This window comes from Nipponia nippon, unplaced genomic scaffold, assembly GCF_047370975.1.
Source record: "Nipponia nippon isolate SJK-2023a ecotype South Korea unplaced genomic scaffold, ASM4737097v1 scaffold_1, whole genome shotgun sequence".
In the NCBI taxonomy this organism is placed as follows: domain Eukaryota; kingdom Metazoa; phylum Chordata; class Aves; order Pelecaniformes; family Threskiornithidae; genus Nipponia; species Nipponia nippon.
Window position 1 is genome coordinate 67,109,169 of NW_028262290.1, and position 16,691 is coordinate 67,125,859.

The window sequence follows — 16,691 nt, forward strand, 5'->3', positions numbered from 1 at the left end:
CAACATCACTTTCTGCCATTTGTTATCCCATGCAAAATTATGTAGACAGGAGTCTTCAGAAGAACAAATAGGTTTAGCAATGCACTTTTTCCTCTGAGGCTGTATGTGCTCAAGGTTTCTCCTACATGAGGCGTTAAGCTGAAATCACGACTACAGAAAATACGATGGGGTTGAAATTGTTAACTTTATAAAGAATTATTGATCCCAGCAAAATGTGTGCATTTCACCAGAAGGTGAGGAAGTAACCGAGGAAAGAAGTTGAGGAAGCGCAGCCTCCAGATGGGTGGGGAGAAATTTGCAAGAAATCCTTCAGCAGCCTTTATGAAGTCCTCAGGAACACAGTCACGAAACTTTGGTAGAATTTCTTGCGGTTTCTGTGTTTTGCGAGAGTCTTACAGATATCTGAGGAGCTTTGCAAGATTTTGTAGGAGGTACGCAGAAAACAAACTAAACAATGTGCATGAATATTTCAAGCTATAAAAAGTTACAAATATTTGGAATTTTTGTCCTAATATATACAGTGGAGAATTTCAGTTCCTGAGTTCATACTTCTGTACAAATACTCGGGTCTTTTGGGAAATAAGTATTTCAAAAGCTATGCTCTTGTAGTCCAAAACTGGAAAATGCTTCATTAAAAATCAAGGAGGCAACAGCTGAACTTTAGCTAATCAGCCACTGTTCATTTGTTTGTTTTTTTCTTGCATTAGCATTTTTCCTTATTTTGTTCCTTTTTCTAATGTATTTTCTGTGATCTCTGATCTCAAAACCAGCAACATCTGTCACCCTGCTTTGCATCATTAAAAATCACAAAAACTCAGGAAACAAAAAAAAGTCAAAGTTTCTGAGGAAACTCACCTGAACCCCATTGTAGAGCTTTTATTTTTTTCTTTTGGTAGAGCATGTGCAGATGTATCTATACATACACAATTTAATATTCGCCCTTCCATAAAGTAATTTTTAGCAATTTCCATAACAGCTTTTTCAGTTGGCTACAGAACATTTTCATTCTTTCTTAGTGTGATCTGATATATATTGCCTCCACTGTTGTTCCTAGGAGAAGAATATATTCTCAGTAAATTGTTTAAAGCACAAGAGAATGACAGCATGACGACAGATTATTCTTCCTTCTTAACTCGTTGTTTCATCTGTCGAGTTCGCTGCTTGTTGGACAGTACTTCTGGCTTCCTTGTAAGTATAATTTCACTTAGAGAGCACCAGAGTCATGACATACTGGATTTTAATCACTTCATATGAAAAATATTTCGACATAAATATTGAACATAAGTATTGTGGAGAGCCATGGACAGGATACACTTTTCATTTGCTGTGCACTAACAAAAAACACCTAAAGACATTTATTAATATGTATAAAGAGTGATGGGAGAAAAGAAGGTTGTAATGTTTGAGATTGAAAGAATCTATACACTTTTATGTTTTAAGCTCTTTTGGACAATATCTGTCCTCGATTTGCACTGGGCCTAGCACAAGGGTGGCAAGCCTGAGTTTCAACAGTTGACATTAAAGCACAAAGTATTTGCTTTAAGGAACAGGAATAATAATGATCTATTTTCCTCTTCTGGAAAGGGTCCTTTAATAATAAAAACCAGAATTAGAAAGTCTCTCACACACTCCTCAAATATCCTTACTAGGAGTGGCTCATTTCTAGAAATCATTTCCCCATTTGCTTAGTAAAGACCAATGCTGTTTCTTCTTATGACAAAGTACGGCACGGGCAAAGAAAATGAGAGGATCAGCACGAGACAGGCAAATGCAACTTCTATTTCAGATGCTCATTTGCTGGGAGACTACGGGTCTGAACAGCCATTCCAGTTAGTCATTTCTGCATCCCTGTTTTAATCTTGTAGCTCTGGAAAATGCCCAACTCAAATGGACTGATTTTTCTCTGGTCATTTTGTGGTAGGTAATTTTTTCACCGAGAGGTAGCAGCTTGCTATTAACTTGATCTCTGCCTTCTGATTATATGGAGATTTGAGGCAGGGATGGATGGTTCCCTCCAAGCTACGTACTTTGTATCTGGCTATTTTGGGCATATCTTTTCCCTTGGTGTCTGCCTGCACAGCCCTTGGGTTGTGCCAGTCCATATACTTCCCAGAGAAAGTGCAGGACAAGAGGAAAGAAACTCAGGAACCACCTCACTGGAGAGAACAGAGCATGGAAAAATAAGAGTTCCAGCTTCAGAGTGAGGCACAGAGGAAACAGCTGTTTGCACCACCATATGCTGCCCGTCTCGGCAAACAGAACATAACGCAGAACTCCTACTTTAAGTACACAGGAGAGAAAAAACCAAAAACCAGCCTCGAATGTCTCATTTTACTGTTGATAGTACCTCCACTCACCATGCCTCTGAAATGGCATGGCTTAAATGGTATGACGATAATGAAATTCCTAGTCTTTCTCCCTGTTTCAAAACTGGTTTTGGTTTTAAACAACACGGTCCATAGGTTGTATTAGCATTTTAAATGTTTATACACTAAATGCTTAAGATAATTCTATTGGTTTTTTTTGTATAACAGACAATGCAGTTCCAAGGAAAACTAAAGTTTCTTTTTGGACAAAGGAAGAAGTCCTCATCAGGAACAGTATTGCCACCTCAGCTGTCCCTATTCTGCATAGTGGTACCACTTCTGCTCCCTTCCGTGACAGAGATGAAGATGAAAAGCCTGCTTGTGAAAGCAAAACACAAAGCTGATGATGCAGCAGCAGTGAATACAAAGTATTTTCAAATTAATCTTTTAGCAGTTAGTGAAGTACACTATGGGCTTTATGTTTATTAACCATGTAAAAAGCACAAATTAAGCTAAATAACTCTCCATTTTAAAACTCTTTCTTAGGAAAGTAAATAATTTATCTGGATTTAACTACACAATACATAATAACAATGTTACAATATAATATACTTTATATATAATGCATATTAAGTATTATATTGCTATATATATGATTTTATATAAAAACTGGAAAGTTAGGATATCTTCCTAACCTTCAGAAGTTACCAACGCAATAAGTCATTCTACTAGTTGTAAAAGTGGAAAAGAAAAAGTATTTTCACTGCGAGTTTTCAAATATCAGTATCTTCTGGTAGCACAATTATTTGGACTTGGGCATTTTGATAGCAAACAAAGGAAAATGAAAACTTCAGAAAGCTGAATGTGCGTGTGTGGGGGTGTTCACACAGAGTCAAATGAGATGTATTTGGTGTATGTATTTATCTTACAACAGAAGGCTTATGCACACATAAGTCTACAATTGCACTAAATGGCCTGGGGCTGATCACTCGGTAGCAATCACAGAAGATCAGGACAGATTGTGTTCAGACTCATTTCCTTCCTAACACTTATTTTCGTTACTCTTCTATGATTGAATTTTAGTTGATGTTTGGGGCTAGGATTACGTTTTCCCTTATTTGGTTAAATATAACCTCACAGCAATGAGGTCCATTGCTGTGAAGCAAAATGCTCATCAGTGTGACTGACAGCACCATAATTTGGCTTTTAATTAGCATATGCTTGTGGATGTGTGGATTTACTATCCAGACGTGTAATGTGGTTCTAGCACATACCTCCTTTTGACAAGAATTAAATTACTGGAAGGCTGGTATAATGGACTGTGCAGGCTTTTGGAATGGAGTTGGAAAGTCATTTCCACGTGCTAGTTTTTCAGTGGCCCAGGTGAAATTAATTGATGATCAGAATTCAGCTCCTAGAAGAGAGGTGCTTTACTTAAATTTTACTGGCTGACTGGACAGTGGCCAAGGATTTGACAAGAATGAAGTCGGCATTTAACTTTAGTGTTTCTTTTGGTTCAGGCCTGGAGCATGCTAGCCAGGGATGGTGGGCAAATTTATATAGTCATTTTTTTTCTGATGGTCTTAATAAAGGGAAAAATTTGGACTTTGCACCCTTTCGAAGCCCTAACATGCATTTTGAACTAAAGACTGGAAGAAATTCATTCAAATCATATGATGATTATTGCAAATTGAAGTCGGCCTAACTCTTAAGTGGATTGCTGGTCAGTGTGATGTACGTACCTTGGATGTGCCTTGAATAGGCAGCGCAGAATATACACAGCACTTGTATCAATTCAAACTGAAACTTATTATTCCAGATGTAGTGAGGTGTGAGCAGAATGTTCCTAAACATAACTTTTCCTCTTAATCGAATGCAGAATTCTGGTCATACACTAGTTTGAGCAACTGAATGATGCAGGAAACATAGATAATTATTTAGTGTTAGTTACTATATATTTAAACCATAAGTCTTTGCTAATGGTCAACAGCTTGAAGATCACATCTTTCAGAGTTTGTGATTTTACTGTGTTGTCATTCACTGACAAGGAATTTTCCACATTTTCTGTTCTCTACAGCTCCAGTTCCAAAGGCAATTCAGGGCTGTGTGAAGCAACAGAATTCTATGGAAGAAACAGTCATCATGAAGGTGCCGCTTTCACTAATGTGTTACAGATTGCTGAAAACCAAATCAAAGGTGTGTCTGCTAAGTACTTCTGGATTATATACAGTTTATGGAGAAAGAACCTTGTCTTTTCTCTTGTTAGGTTTTTCAGGTTTCGGTCCCAATGCTCTCTTTTTTCTTCTCTCTAAAACCCCTTCTTTAAAAAAATGGAAAAAAAATGGTCTGCCTCAAAAGATAGTACTGATCAGTCTGGTATTTCAGAGTAGGCAGAAATACTGTGGTGCCAAGTTTATAGATATATAAGCTATCATAGTACATAAGAATACTGAACATATGCTTTCCTAAAAATGGCAGCACTGAATTTAATAAGATCATGTGAAAATCTTAATAATTAATGACAATATCTATCCCTCTTTGAGGAAAACTGGATGATATGTCACAAATGCTAGTTTTCCCCAAAGATCAGAAAACAGAGGAAAATTAGAATGTATTGTCTTTAAAATTAATGATTTGCTTGCAGCTTTGACTCATGCTTTTCCAGTGTTTGGCTGTGGCAGTATTATGAGAGTCTATGCTGTACTTCAGATTTTACCATGGATAAAATGTTGGTGGTGAGTCTACCCCAATGGACAACTTCTTCTTGAGTAGACTTGTACTCAGCCTTCTCTTATACCTGCTGGAAACCTTTAACTTCTTTAAAACCATTCCTTTGTCATAGCCCCATTATTCATGAATATTTTCTTGTTGGTATAGTACTGTTACTGAGAGGGGAAAATTATAATGAGCTAGTAATACTGAAAAATCCTTGGTTACAGTTTAAGTGCCTCATTAGGTTTTTCAGGTTTTATTTTTTAAATGTAATTTGCCTAGTTTTGTGGCATATTTTAGCTTGTACTTTCCTATGCTGATGATTCCAGGGCAGCAAACCAACCTGTGAACATTCACCCGTAGTTGAGGTAAGAAAAAATACTAAATACCGAGTGTATTAAAATAGATTTTCTTTTAAATTGTATAGCAAAGAATAATGGAGAAAATGGCATTTCCCTAGTCAAAGTACAAACAAATGAAGATCACTGGGTCTGGGTTCAAGCTAACGCTCAACTTCTGTATCGAAGTGGTTGTTCAGAATATGTCCTTGCCCAACAGCAAATGTTAAAGTAAGTATATTTTCCAATACTAAAAAAAAATCTGTATTTCAGAAAAAAGAATGTATTCTTTATGTATGAGATCTTTAAAAGGACTGTAGGGACCTAAGAGAAGAGCTAAATGAGAAGGATTTAGTTTACTTATGAAAGTAAACTAGTTTACTTATGAAATGGAAATCCATTTTGTCATATGAAATGGCTGTTATAATCCTAAAGAATATTTATTTCTTCAGTCATTTTTTCTTCTGAAGTTGAGCATATATACATACTAAACCAGAATACTTCAAAACCAAAACGCTTGATTATTAATATGTTTTGACTTTCTTGCACAAAAATGTATTTTGGGGTTTTGTTTTACTTTGCAGCTGAAACTCTTCACTGCTTTAGTGTCCTGGTTTTTCTACTTTTTAACATTTGATTATGTTAAGCTTTTTTTTTTTTTCTTTATGGATGACAGTTGAGCTCATGTTTTCAGTTGTGGATGTTCAACATAATCTAAACAGGGATGCTCATTCGTTGTATGTTTGTAGATGGATACATCTAGTTTGCTCTAGGCTCAGTCTTAGAGTGGAAGCTAGTCTCACAGATTTGCATTCAAAGAGGCCTCTCCGCTGGGTTTTACCCTTTCCTCCCAAATAGGCTTTTCTTCCTTGCCCCATGGGATTGTCTGTTCCCGGTCCCGTGGGCCTTGTTGAGGTATCTCTTCAAGCTGGTCTGAGGGAAGAGGTAAGAGGGTGGCCTGAATGAGCAGGGGCCAGGAGGTGTACACAGCCACCATCTGGCCCAGGGGAAAAAATGTGGCTGTTACCACTGGTTTTTTTTCCTTTAGGATGCCTCGCAGGTGGAAGAAATAAATGAAAAATTCTTTGAACTTCTAGAGTAGATATCACTTGCAGGCAGCATATCTCCCAGGATCCATGTGAATAGCAGAGGAGCTCCCACCTGAGGGTGGTGGAACTCTTTACCATTACTGGGACGGCACAAACATCATCATGCTGTGCTATTAAGAAGCAGATTAAAAGGGGCTGTTTCTTGTATTCAAGTCTCTATTTCTTAATTGTTTTCTGTGTAACATGGTCTTTGATGTTTATTTAGTTACATTTTTACCCTCTGAGTGGTTAAAATCCTTCCTTTGTGCTTGATAGTTCCTGCAGACTGAAGTGTTACAAGAGTTGGCCTTGGAGATTATGTTCAGTTCCGTCCTTCTGATAGTCTGCAATAGCCTTCATCCTTACTACTACTTTTTTTTTTAAAATGTATGCTGTCTTCCTGGAAACATACATTCTTTTGGAGAATTTTCACTAGATACTATTTCACTGTAAAATTCTTCATTTGCGTGTCTAAGGTTTTGTGACTATTGCATTTTGGTCGGTCCATTGCTTCCCAATTAGACCATTTCCTGAGAAGCTAGTTCTGCAGCAAACTTGTATCATACCATTTGCATCTCAGGACTATCAATAACAACAATAACAATATTTAGCAGAGGACTGAAAATATTTAATACCTAATGGGAAAAAAAAAGAGAAAATATTCTTCTTTATTGGTGTACGTTTATTACAGTGGGAAATTCTCTCTTTGTAACAACATGGACTCCCTCTACTGGAAAATCCTATGCTTGCACATTGAGTCCATATCTAAGGAAAAAATTGCTAATAGTGAGCTAAGAAAAAAGCATTCTGAAGCCTTTACTAGCTCTCCAGGTTTTCATGCTTGGTTTCTTATTGAGATGTCCACTTCTTGTTCTGAGAGGGAGGGGGTGGGTTGTAGCACTGATCCTGCCTGGTCGGGAATCAGCACGTTAGTGAATTCCAGACAAATCCTGAACCTGAAGATTTGGACCTCAAGTTCTGAAAACTGCTGCATTGGGCATGGAAATGCTCAGGCAACTTTCTCTGCCAGAGCGTTTCACTAATGTTGAATACTTCAGTTGGAGGTCATGGAAAATGAATTCACTGGCCATCTTAGAAAACGAAAGACAACATGAATTAAGTTAGACATGTGAAACAAACCTACGCCCGATATGAACATCTGTGACTATTCTGGACACTTAATTCAGGAATTTTATTTCCTCTCAGCTAACTCTGCATTCTCAAAATATAAGACCCCCATGGTTCTCCCTCAAATCACTTTGATCAGAAAGTTCTTATGTGTCCAAATAATTCCTTGTTAACAAAATACATCTCATTTAAGATACTCTTTGCATTTTATCTCTAGATTTTTCTGCACACAAATATTATTTAGATATATTTTAAGGGAAGAACAAAAGTGTAAGGTAGTTACCATACTGTACTACAATATTTAAGGTCTTGTGAACTGTGTGCCTGAAATGGAAGAGTAAACGTATGTCAGAATTTAAATGAAACAGTGCCACAGAAAGGTAGCTGTGCACACATATTGATGCCCAGATGCATGCACACTCTTTTTTTCTCTCGAACAAATGCAAAGGTTATATGGACAGGAGTGTGAGAGTCCCATATTAAGTTAAGGATGAAGTATTGCTTGTAATGTATGTTGAGCCACTCCATTTCTATCCCAGAAAGCATCCATTTAGAAAGCTCTGATTGACTGATTTTTTTTTCTACTGTTATTGAAAGGGAAGAAGATGAACAACTGAAGATACCAAGCAGTTTTGCCAATTTGAAAGGAAACCTGGAGGGACTTCCCTATAACAGTGCCATTGAAACTCTGGGCCAGTGGAAGCATCTTAACTGGACAGCAGTAAAAAATGAACAAGATAATGTAAAAGTGAAGTTTGAGCCTCATACAAACGGTGAGTGTTTTATGCAAGAGGAACCTCTCAGTTCTAACACGTCAGTTTTAAGTGTTCAAAACAACTGCACCACAAACAGTAGCTGGACTTTAAGAAACTCAAGCTCTTCTTCTATGAGCCAGCGAATGAACACATGTTCAAACAGGAGAGCTGGATCATTCTACAACAGAGACCAAAGTTTCTTAAATTTAGCATCAACTTGCCCTTCCCACTGGGGGAGTGCAGAAAGCTGCCAGTCTTACTCGGGCGTACAACAGCGTTGTGCGGAGAACTATGCGACGGACCACCTGAAACTGCAGAGACCGTTAATACCCTCAGAGTCTCTCTATGACACAGCCTTTCCCTTGGAGATGCCTATCAAAACGGAATATGATTCCGATTCTGAAAACATTGCTGATAACTACCTGACGTCGCAAAACCGAGCCTGGCTGGATGAGAACGGCTCGGTGAGAAAGCAGGTGTTTAGCTACCCCAATAGAATGCACCTCAAAACAGAACCGGACCTCTGTGAGCCAGCCTCACCTTGTCAGAAGCCAAGGCACTGCCTTTACACGCCTCATAACTGGCAATGCATCGTAGCAAATCATCCCAGCAACCTAAACCTGAACAGGTCTTGCAAGGGTTCACGTAACAAGGAGGTGGCCCCGTTTTGCCCTCAGAACTCCTCCGGGTGTTTGGAAAGCGTGCCTGACCTGCCGCACATGGCATGCTACGGCCACTTCTACAGCCCCAGCACAGGGGAGGAGAAAGAGCAGAATAACGAGGTGTTTAAAATGCCGTGTGAATTTAAAACCCCTTGCTTGGTTCAAGCAATCAAGCGTGAGCCCCTGGATTCTCCACCATTGTCCAACAGTGGACAGAACAGAGTAACGATGAGCTTCCCTGAAAATACATTAGCAGATCCTGTGCCTCATAAAACCACTGAATGTACATTTTTACAATAGATTTTATAACATTTGGAGTATTTATAATGTTAAAAGCAAGAAGTTGTAGATTCTCTTCCAGTTGGGTTAAATGAGTTACTAAAATTAAAAGCCAGTGGAAAGATTTTGAGTGTGTGTGTGTGTGCATCTGTGTGTGAGAAAAAACAGACACAGACACACACACATCCTACACCCCCTACCCCCTCCTACTGCCCTTCTCTTAGTGATATTTGGAAAGAAAGACAGGAAGGAAGGAAGGAAGGAAGGAAGGAAGGAAGGAAGGAAGGAAGAAAGAAAGAAAGAAAGAAAGAAAGAAAGAAAGAAAGAACGAACCTCAGGCACAGAAAAATAATCATTACTCACTGCATAGACATACCTGCTAATTTGTCTTTATCATCTGTCGTCTCTTGTCTACAGTTCATTACCAATGTCTAGCTATATACTGCCTTTGTTCTGTTTGTTTTTCTCAAGCTGATGTGATGCCTCTGTGCAAAGAGAAAATGTTTATGGTCTTCAGTGTGGCCAGTTTACCTTAGGAATTTTTGCATTTTTATTTTTTTGCTACTCTAATAAGAAGCATCAGCTATTCCTTTATCTCAACATTAAATTGATGGCAACAGGCAAGGGCTTCCCAACATAGCTTCTTAATTTAAAAGGATAGCATTAATTGAAATAAATTACTTTCATAAAATGCATTAGAAATCGTTTCACTTCAAACTGAAGTTCTTCTCAAGTTTTCTTGGTAATACTAATGTTTTAGTACCCATATCTTTCCATTGTAAAGCCATCAGGCTTTCGTGTTGCTGTTTGAAAGACTGAACAATGGGATGTTATCCACTTCTAGAAATGTGTTACAAAGTGCTGTTAAATGTACATGAGAAGAAAATATTTCTCCAATTATTTTCCTTGCTGTTACTTGTAACATCAACAAAGGAAATGCACTTTTTTATTTGATAGTATCTCTTTGACTGATAGCAGCTTATTAGACATCATCACCTGACAACAAAACCAAATCCCACACTAAGATTAAATATGTTATTTTCAAAAGCTTCCTAGTTTCATTCCCAAACGAAAATCTTAATCTCACTGAGAGCTAATCTCACTGAGAGCTTTCCTTTGAATCCAGGCAGTAATGTATTTCCACAAAAAAAAAAAAAAATCTACAACTTCCGTTTTGTTTTTTGTTGTTGTTGTAGTTTGACTCCTGCACTAACTTTTGTTTTAAAATTGCACTATTTCAACTTTATATCAACTTCACCTATATAAAAACCACATCATTTAAAAAAAGCTTAGATGCATATGTGCTTTTTGAAAGAAGCCCTATAATGAATGTTTTATTTTTCAAAGTGTTATAAATAATTATAATGTCTTCATTTCTATATCTACTAGTCACCAAGGGCATGGCTTTACATGCCAGAAAAGTGGCATAAACTTTTCCCGAATGCTATAAATAGGTGGGATAAATGTAGTTTTCAGGCAGGGGAATGGTTCTGCATTCGGGACACTGCTCTTCTCCAAGACCGTCTGCCTTCTCTGATAGAAATTACCGCCTGTATGTTAGAGTTGGCAGATGTGAAGATATACATTCTCTGCATGCCCGTTGAGTGCTTATGAACAACGGTTTGATCTGAAATGCTGCACTTTACACTGAAATGGTTGAGATAACACACTTACCTTTTGATGACTGTCCTGCAGAAGGCAGTATTCCCAGCAGAAAGGCAAGAGTGGACAGTAAAGAAGTGCAATAACGTCTTACCGTAGCTCAAGTTAAATCTGCCGTAGTCCAGCTGACCATACCCAAGCCATGAGAACATCTCTCTTTTTTTGTGTCTGAGGTAAATCAGCTCCCTGTTGGCTATGTGGTGCCCTTATTTGAGACAGTCTTGATATCCTTGGCTTAATACTCTTACCAGTGGGTGCAATGCAACATCAGACCCCTTTCAGAGAGGAGACCATAACGGTGGAATTTACACCGCTGTCTGGTACACCACTGTTCATGTCACATAAATGTAATCCCAATCGCAAAAATACTGCTGGGCAAGCAAACTGGTTGCTCACGTAGAGTGAGACTGTCAGATATCAGTGGCGCTGTACAATTCTGCCTTGTTGATTCACTATCTACAAAAATAAGAGCGGCAGTTCCTTTCAGACTCTCTCAGAGTGGCTCTCATAGGCCATTGCTTGGCGTGCAGCAGTGGCACTGCTTACATCCCGGTGCCAGACACTCTGCTGTGGCCGCGCAGCCGCTGGCAGGGTTGTGCTATGAACCCTATAATACTCTCCGGTCCAGCTCCTGGTGCAGCTGCCTGGCAGAACTGGGATAGTGTGGAGACAGGGTAGTGTGGGAATAGATGGCTGCGGGCAAGTGGAGGACATGCCAGTATGACTGCTGAAAAGCTGCTGGTTTGATTCCACGCTTGGGCTCACTGTCACACCCCTCTGAATGAGAGTACCTGGGCCTGGTTTTGCACTACCTCGCACCTTCTCTCTCATTTACATGGATGCAACATGACGGTAAAACACTATTATCCTCATCGGGACATGATGGTGCTATCTTGCACAGATGTAAGTGGTCACACCAGGTGCAACTCTGTAGAGGACTGTGCCACTGAATGCCTTGTCTGTGCTTAAAAATACTTCCTGGCATGACTACAGTGGGAGAACTATACCAGCCAGATTTCTTTCTTCAGTGCAGAAGCAACTTATACTAACAACAGAGGTTGTTAGTTAGAACAGATTAGTTAGATGAGTTGTTAGTTAGAACAGATCTCTCCGTTACACAATAAAGGCTATTTTGTGGACATAACTCTAATATCTACTCTAAGGCTTTCCTGGTTTATATCAGTTCGGATGATCTTTCTCATGTTCCCAACAAAGCCAGACGCATTTTATGCGTCTTAATTGATATTATAGAGGTGGATGAAACTTCTGCACGTAAGAGAATCTAATCTGATATAAGAGATGTAATGGCCTTCTTCCAGGAGGATGGATGAACGTGTGACTCAAAAGTGAGATGTCACCTTCTGACTCCCCCCTGTGTAAATGCAGTCAGGTTTGCTTCCTTATCGTTCCATAAAGTCTGAACCCAAGAAAAACACACTTACCCCGCGCATCACATTTGAATTTGGCCCACTTAATTTGTGGTTGAGTTGTTATTCCAGGTCTCACATGAGAAAAATGTGGTATCGGTGGAATTCTTCCTAGTCTAAGTTATCACACACATGCAGCAATCTCCTAAAAACTGTGCTTCTAAAGAGATCAGCAATTTGTCCTCTTTTTGGACAATTGCTAACCACTGTTGATAGTAAACAAAGACCAGTTCCTTCAAAGTACTTGGTATATCACACCATTTGGAAAGAACAGAGGAAACAAAACACTAAAAAAGAATCTCTTGGTATTTGCTTTTAAGGCACAGATATTCCTTCATCCTCTCCCCATGACACGTGCCCTGGATTGAGTCTGGACTGAAATCTGACATTGCATTGTACCCTGCTAAATTGCCACTGATTTGATCTTATAAAAGCTTTTTGTATGCAGACATTAACAATCCCCAGACACTGATCAGTAAATAGCATGAAAGATAGAGCAGTTGTTTCAAATGGTTACATTTTCTTAGTGGTTGTTGTTGCTTTGGTATTATTTTAAAAACTAGCACTGAGAAGTAGGGTTTAAGGTGTTTTCAGTCACTGGTGTTTAGCTTTTATCCTTAATGAGCTGGTATTTGTATCCCTCAAGCACAGCCCTAAAGTCTGTTTTAGGAGCCTCCCAATGCATTTATTGTAACAACAATAAAAAAATTCTTCTTGTAGAAGAAATGCCTAGTCAAACGCTTGCCTGATGTGAACTTGGAGCATTCAGGCTGAAAGAAATGCCTTTCTTTTTCTAGTGCGTGCTTCTTAACACCTGACTGATGATATCTTTCAAACTTCTTCAGCCGTAAACTCTCCAGAGTCTGAGACAGAATGAACTCATGAATTCTGGTGTTCGAGGAGGGTATTTTTTGGTGTGGAAGGTGAGCAGTTCTAAAAGCTCTGAGAATGTGTCTCCCTCTGAGATGTTGCTCGGTCCACAGAGAGCAGAGACTATTATCAATGCTAAAGCTTCCCATTAAGGTCTTGTCTTTACTAAGAATGTGGCTTCATTCTAGCTACCAGTGGACAGCTGCTGAGCACCACACAAATGCTAGTCCAACTGAAGTACACCATTGTAAGCCACTATTTTTACTGAAAACCAACCTGATTTGAGCTACAGGTAAACTTGCACAGCAAAAAGAATGGATTTGCCTGGTCCTTCTAAGGTTTGCTGGGATGCGGTTAGACCAGTGGCTGAAACTGGGGCAGACCTACACTGTAGATAACGCTATCAATAATTTATATTCACTTCAGACTCTTTGGATACCAAAGTAGAGCTTTGTTTTGAAAATCTGAAGTGAGGGCAGCAGTGTGCAAGGGGTAAGCTGGTTTCAGTTGGTCCTCAGTTTGGAGATTTAAATAGTGAAATGAAAGATCAAGGGACTGTACCTAAATTCTCTGTAGGAAAGACTGACTTCCTACTCCTTGATTGTAATACAGTAATGTGAAGTGTATCTCTCTGATTTAATCGCCCTTCATTAGAACACAATGATGTATTACAGTCCTTAGAACTGAGTCTCCTCTGGATGGCATAGGGAGGTCTGACATTTGCGCATCAGCCAGTTCAGTAAGACTTCAGGTGCTGATCCTTTCATATGGTATTGAGATCGACAGGGCATGTGCAATTCTTCAGGAAATTCCTAGTGCTTAAAATACTTAACTGGGAGGCAACAAGCCTGAAGCAAGGGATATTCTGTGGGATAAGATCAGCTTCTGCTGCCTAGAAGCTTTTCTTAACTGTTGAAGCCTTTCTTAACTGCGTTGAAGCCATTCTGGAACTTAAGTAGGACAGCCTCACCCACTGTAGCTATTCCAGAAAATCCATTAATTTGTCTTAACAATATGTGATGTTTTAATTGAAATAATTAAAAGACACCATTTCCCCTACCTATGAGTACATACATTGCCGTAGGTAGTGAGAAAAAAGTTAACGTATTCATTTTCTTCCATCAGAGTGTCATGTAACTAAAAATCCCAATCTCAGAATGATGGAGGTATAGAGCCGTTGTTCTGTTTTTCTTGTCTTTTCTTTCTGCTCTCTTCTTTTCCTTTCTTTCTCCCTACTGTCTTAGTGTAAACATTCAAAATGGAAAGACTTTTCTGATTATGTTGAGACAAAAACCCTAAACCTAAACCAGATTGTAGAAGATTTCTTGCTAGAAAAGGAGTTTCTTTCCCTGGAGTTTCTTCCTCTCTTTTAAATCTTGCAAAGTCCTATGTGCAATCACGTGTCGCAACTGAAACAGACTTCTGAACACGCGTAGTGAGCAAAAAGATTCTGGGGGTGGCCATGCTCAGGTTGTAGTCACAAGGTTCTTATCTAGCTGAAGGAGACTCGTACAAGAGGGCTGCCGACAGCTTATGTTCATAGACACTACCACCCTGACAAATATATCTTTGTCGTGTTTGAATACACGTGGCATATGTTCTTGTCATTATAAATACATTTCCCTATCATGCTGTCAGAAATTCTTCTGAACAAAATCATCAGTGACAGGCTGGAAAATATACTAAAACCGCAAAGTACTTTTTAAAAAAAAAACAACATATGGAGATCCAAGCACTTGCCTGTGCTTAGGCAAAGGCTTTCTTTGGTGGGAGGCTTGGAGGGAAAGTAAAAAAAGATTGTTAAGACAAAGAAAAAAGATCACCCTGATTGATATATTGCTGTCAAGGTGTAATTCTGTGACTACCGCGTTAATTCTCCACCCACTGCTAATAACTCTGCTCTGAAATCATGTCCTTATTTTTTCTGTAGAACTGAATTTGTAACTTTCAGGCTGAAAATAATTTCTTGAAAACGAAGATTGAGGTAATTCAGTGCTAAGTGGTATTTCTCAATCAGACTGAAAACATCATTCTAGGAGGCATGAAGTGCTCCTGCTCCTTTCCTGGTCTTAGTTCTTCAAAAGTCGAGCAAATTCAGTGTCTGCATCAACTCTCTTGCTGCTGGTCATTGTAGCTCAGTTGCGCAGCTGGTGCTCTAACTGCGCAGGCTGAAGTTTCTCGGGATTTCCTTGATGCAACGGGGGTCCAGGGACAGCTGTACAACAGCCAAAGCTTCCAGTTTCACATTTGTATCGGTAGAATTATGGTATTCCAATGACTAACACAAAAATGTGGCAGAAGGTAGCAGAAAGAACATCGGCTGCTTAGCTAGTCTCAGTAATTGTATTTAACTAATTAAAAGGCTATGTTAAAAAAATCAGGTGAAGTTCTGGTCTAGAGCTCCCCATTTTGCACAGGAGGGTGTAATAGGAATTACACCACTGTTCTGCCCCTTCTTAGGTCACACTTTGGTCTCTCCTTTCTGAACCTCTTTTTTTCTTTAACTTTTGGACCGTATGTATCCTCCCTTTGTTCATTTAAAATGTAGATGAGGAGAGGCAAGCATCAACTGTTGTGTGGGGTTTTTTTTAATTTAAATTTTGTCTTTCTAAGAAAGAACTTCAAAGAGGCAAAAGTTATCTCAGTTCTCAGTAACAGTATTCAGTTTTCTTTCTACTCTCGTCATAGCCGAAAAGATTCTTCCTCTACGTCATCAATAACCTTCCCTCTTCTGAAAGGGTCCTTTCTCACACCCCTTCCCCCCTACACAGCTTCTTAACAAAACCAAAGAACACTTTCTTCCTTGAAGGCAGTTGTGTCCATCAGAAAAACTTCCTTTTTCTTCCTCTAGCTTTTCTACCTTTGTGATTTTATGGGATGGTACATTGTGGCCTCCACCTTTTCTGTTTTCTGCGTCTGTAGCTTTATTTCCACTTTAGGCATACTTCCAAAGTTTTGCCAAAAGAACAGTGGTAGGCAGAAGTGCAATCCCCCGTTTCCCCCCTTACCTCCTTAATAAGACAGAGGTACTCACTAATTATAGCTGTACTCCTAAAAGAGAAAAAAGGTCACTTTGCTGGTGAAAATCATCCTCTCTTCAGGAGACTGTACTGCCAAGAAACTCTGAACTACCACCAGCAGTTTAGTACTGCAAGTGTATGTACCACCAAATCCTTTTGTGTTTAGACCTGGTCTCTCTCAAAAAATCGAGGAACTAATTTTCTCCTTTTTTGCTTCTCTCATTTTTTTCTACACGTGTTTATTCTTTCACTGTGCAATTGCACTTTTAATATGTAATTTTTTTTTTAAAAGAAGGGTATGGAAGCATTACACAACATGTACAGTGCAGTGTTTTCAATTAGTGTATTTTAGGTTTTGAGATTAGAACCACAAAGAATTATCAAGCGTTTTAATGTGACTCCATGTAAAGGCCTTTGACTGTTACAGAAATGCCCATGAAAAAT

General features: G+C 39.0%; 1 protein-coding gene across 1 annotated transcript in view; it reads left to right on the top strand.

Annotated features, from left to right (window-relative positions):
- Nucleotides 1-9,392, top strand: part of AHRR (aryl hydrocarbon receptor repressor) — an 83,997-nt gene extending 74,605 nt beyond the window's left edge. Inside the window, exons 7-11 of the mRNA XM_087736571.1 lie at nt 1,055-1,188; nt 2,535-2,734; nt 4,384-4,502; nt 5,446-5,587; nt 8,170-9,392. Of these exons, the coding sequence (XP_087592697.1) occupies nt 1,055-1,188; nt 2,535-2,734; nt 4,384-4,502; nt 5,446-5,587; nt 8,170-9,289 (1,715 nt within the window). The 3' untranslated portion in view covers nt 9,290-9,392. The remainder of the gene's footprint in view (nt 1-1,054; nt 1,189-2,534; nt 2,735-4,383; nt 4,503-5,445; nt 5,588-8,169) is intronic.
- The last annotated feature ends 7,299 nt before the right edge of the window (nt 9,393-16,691 follow it).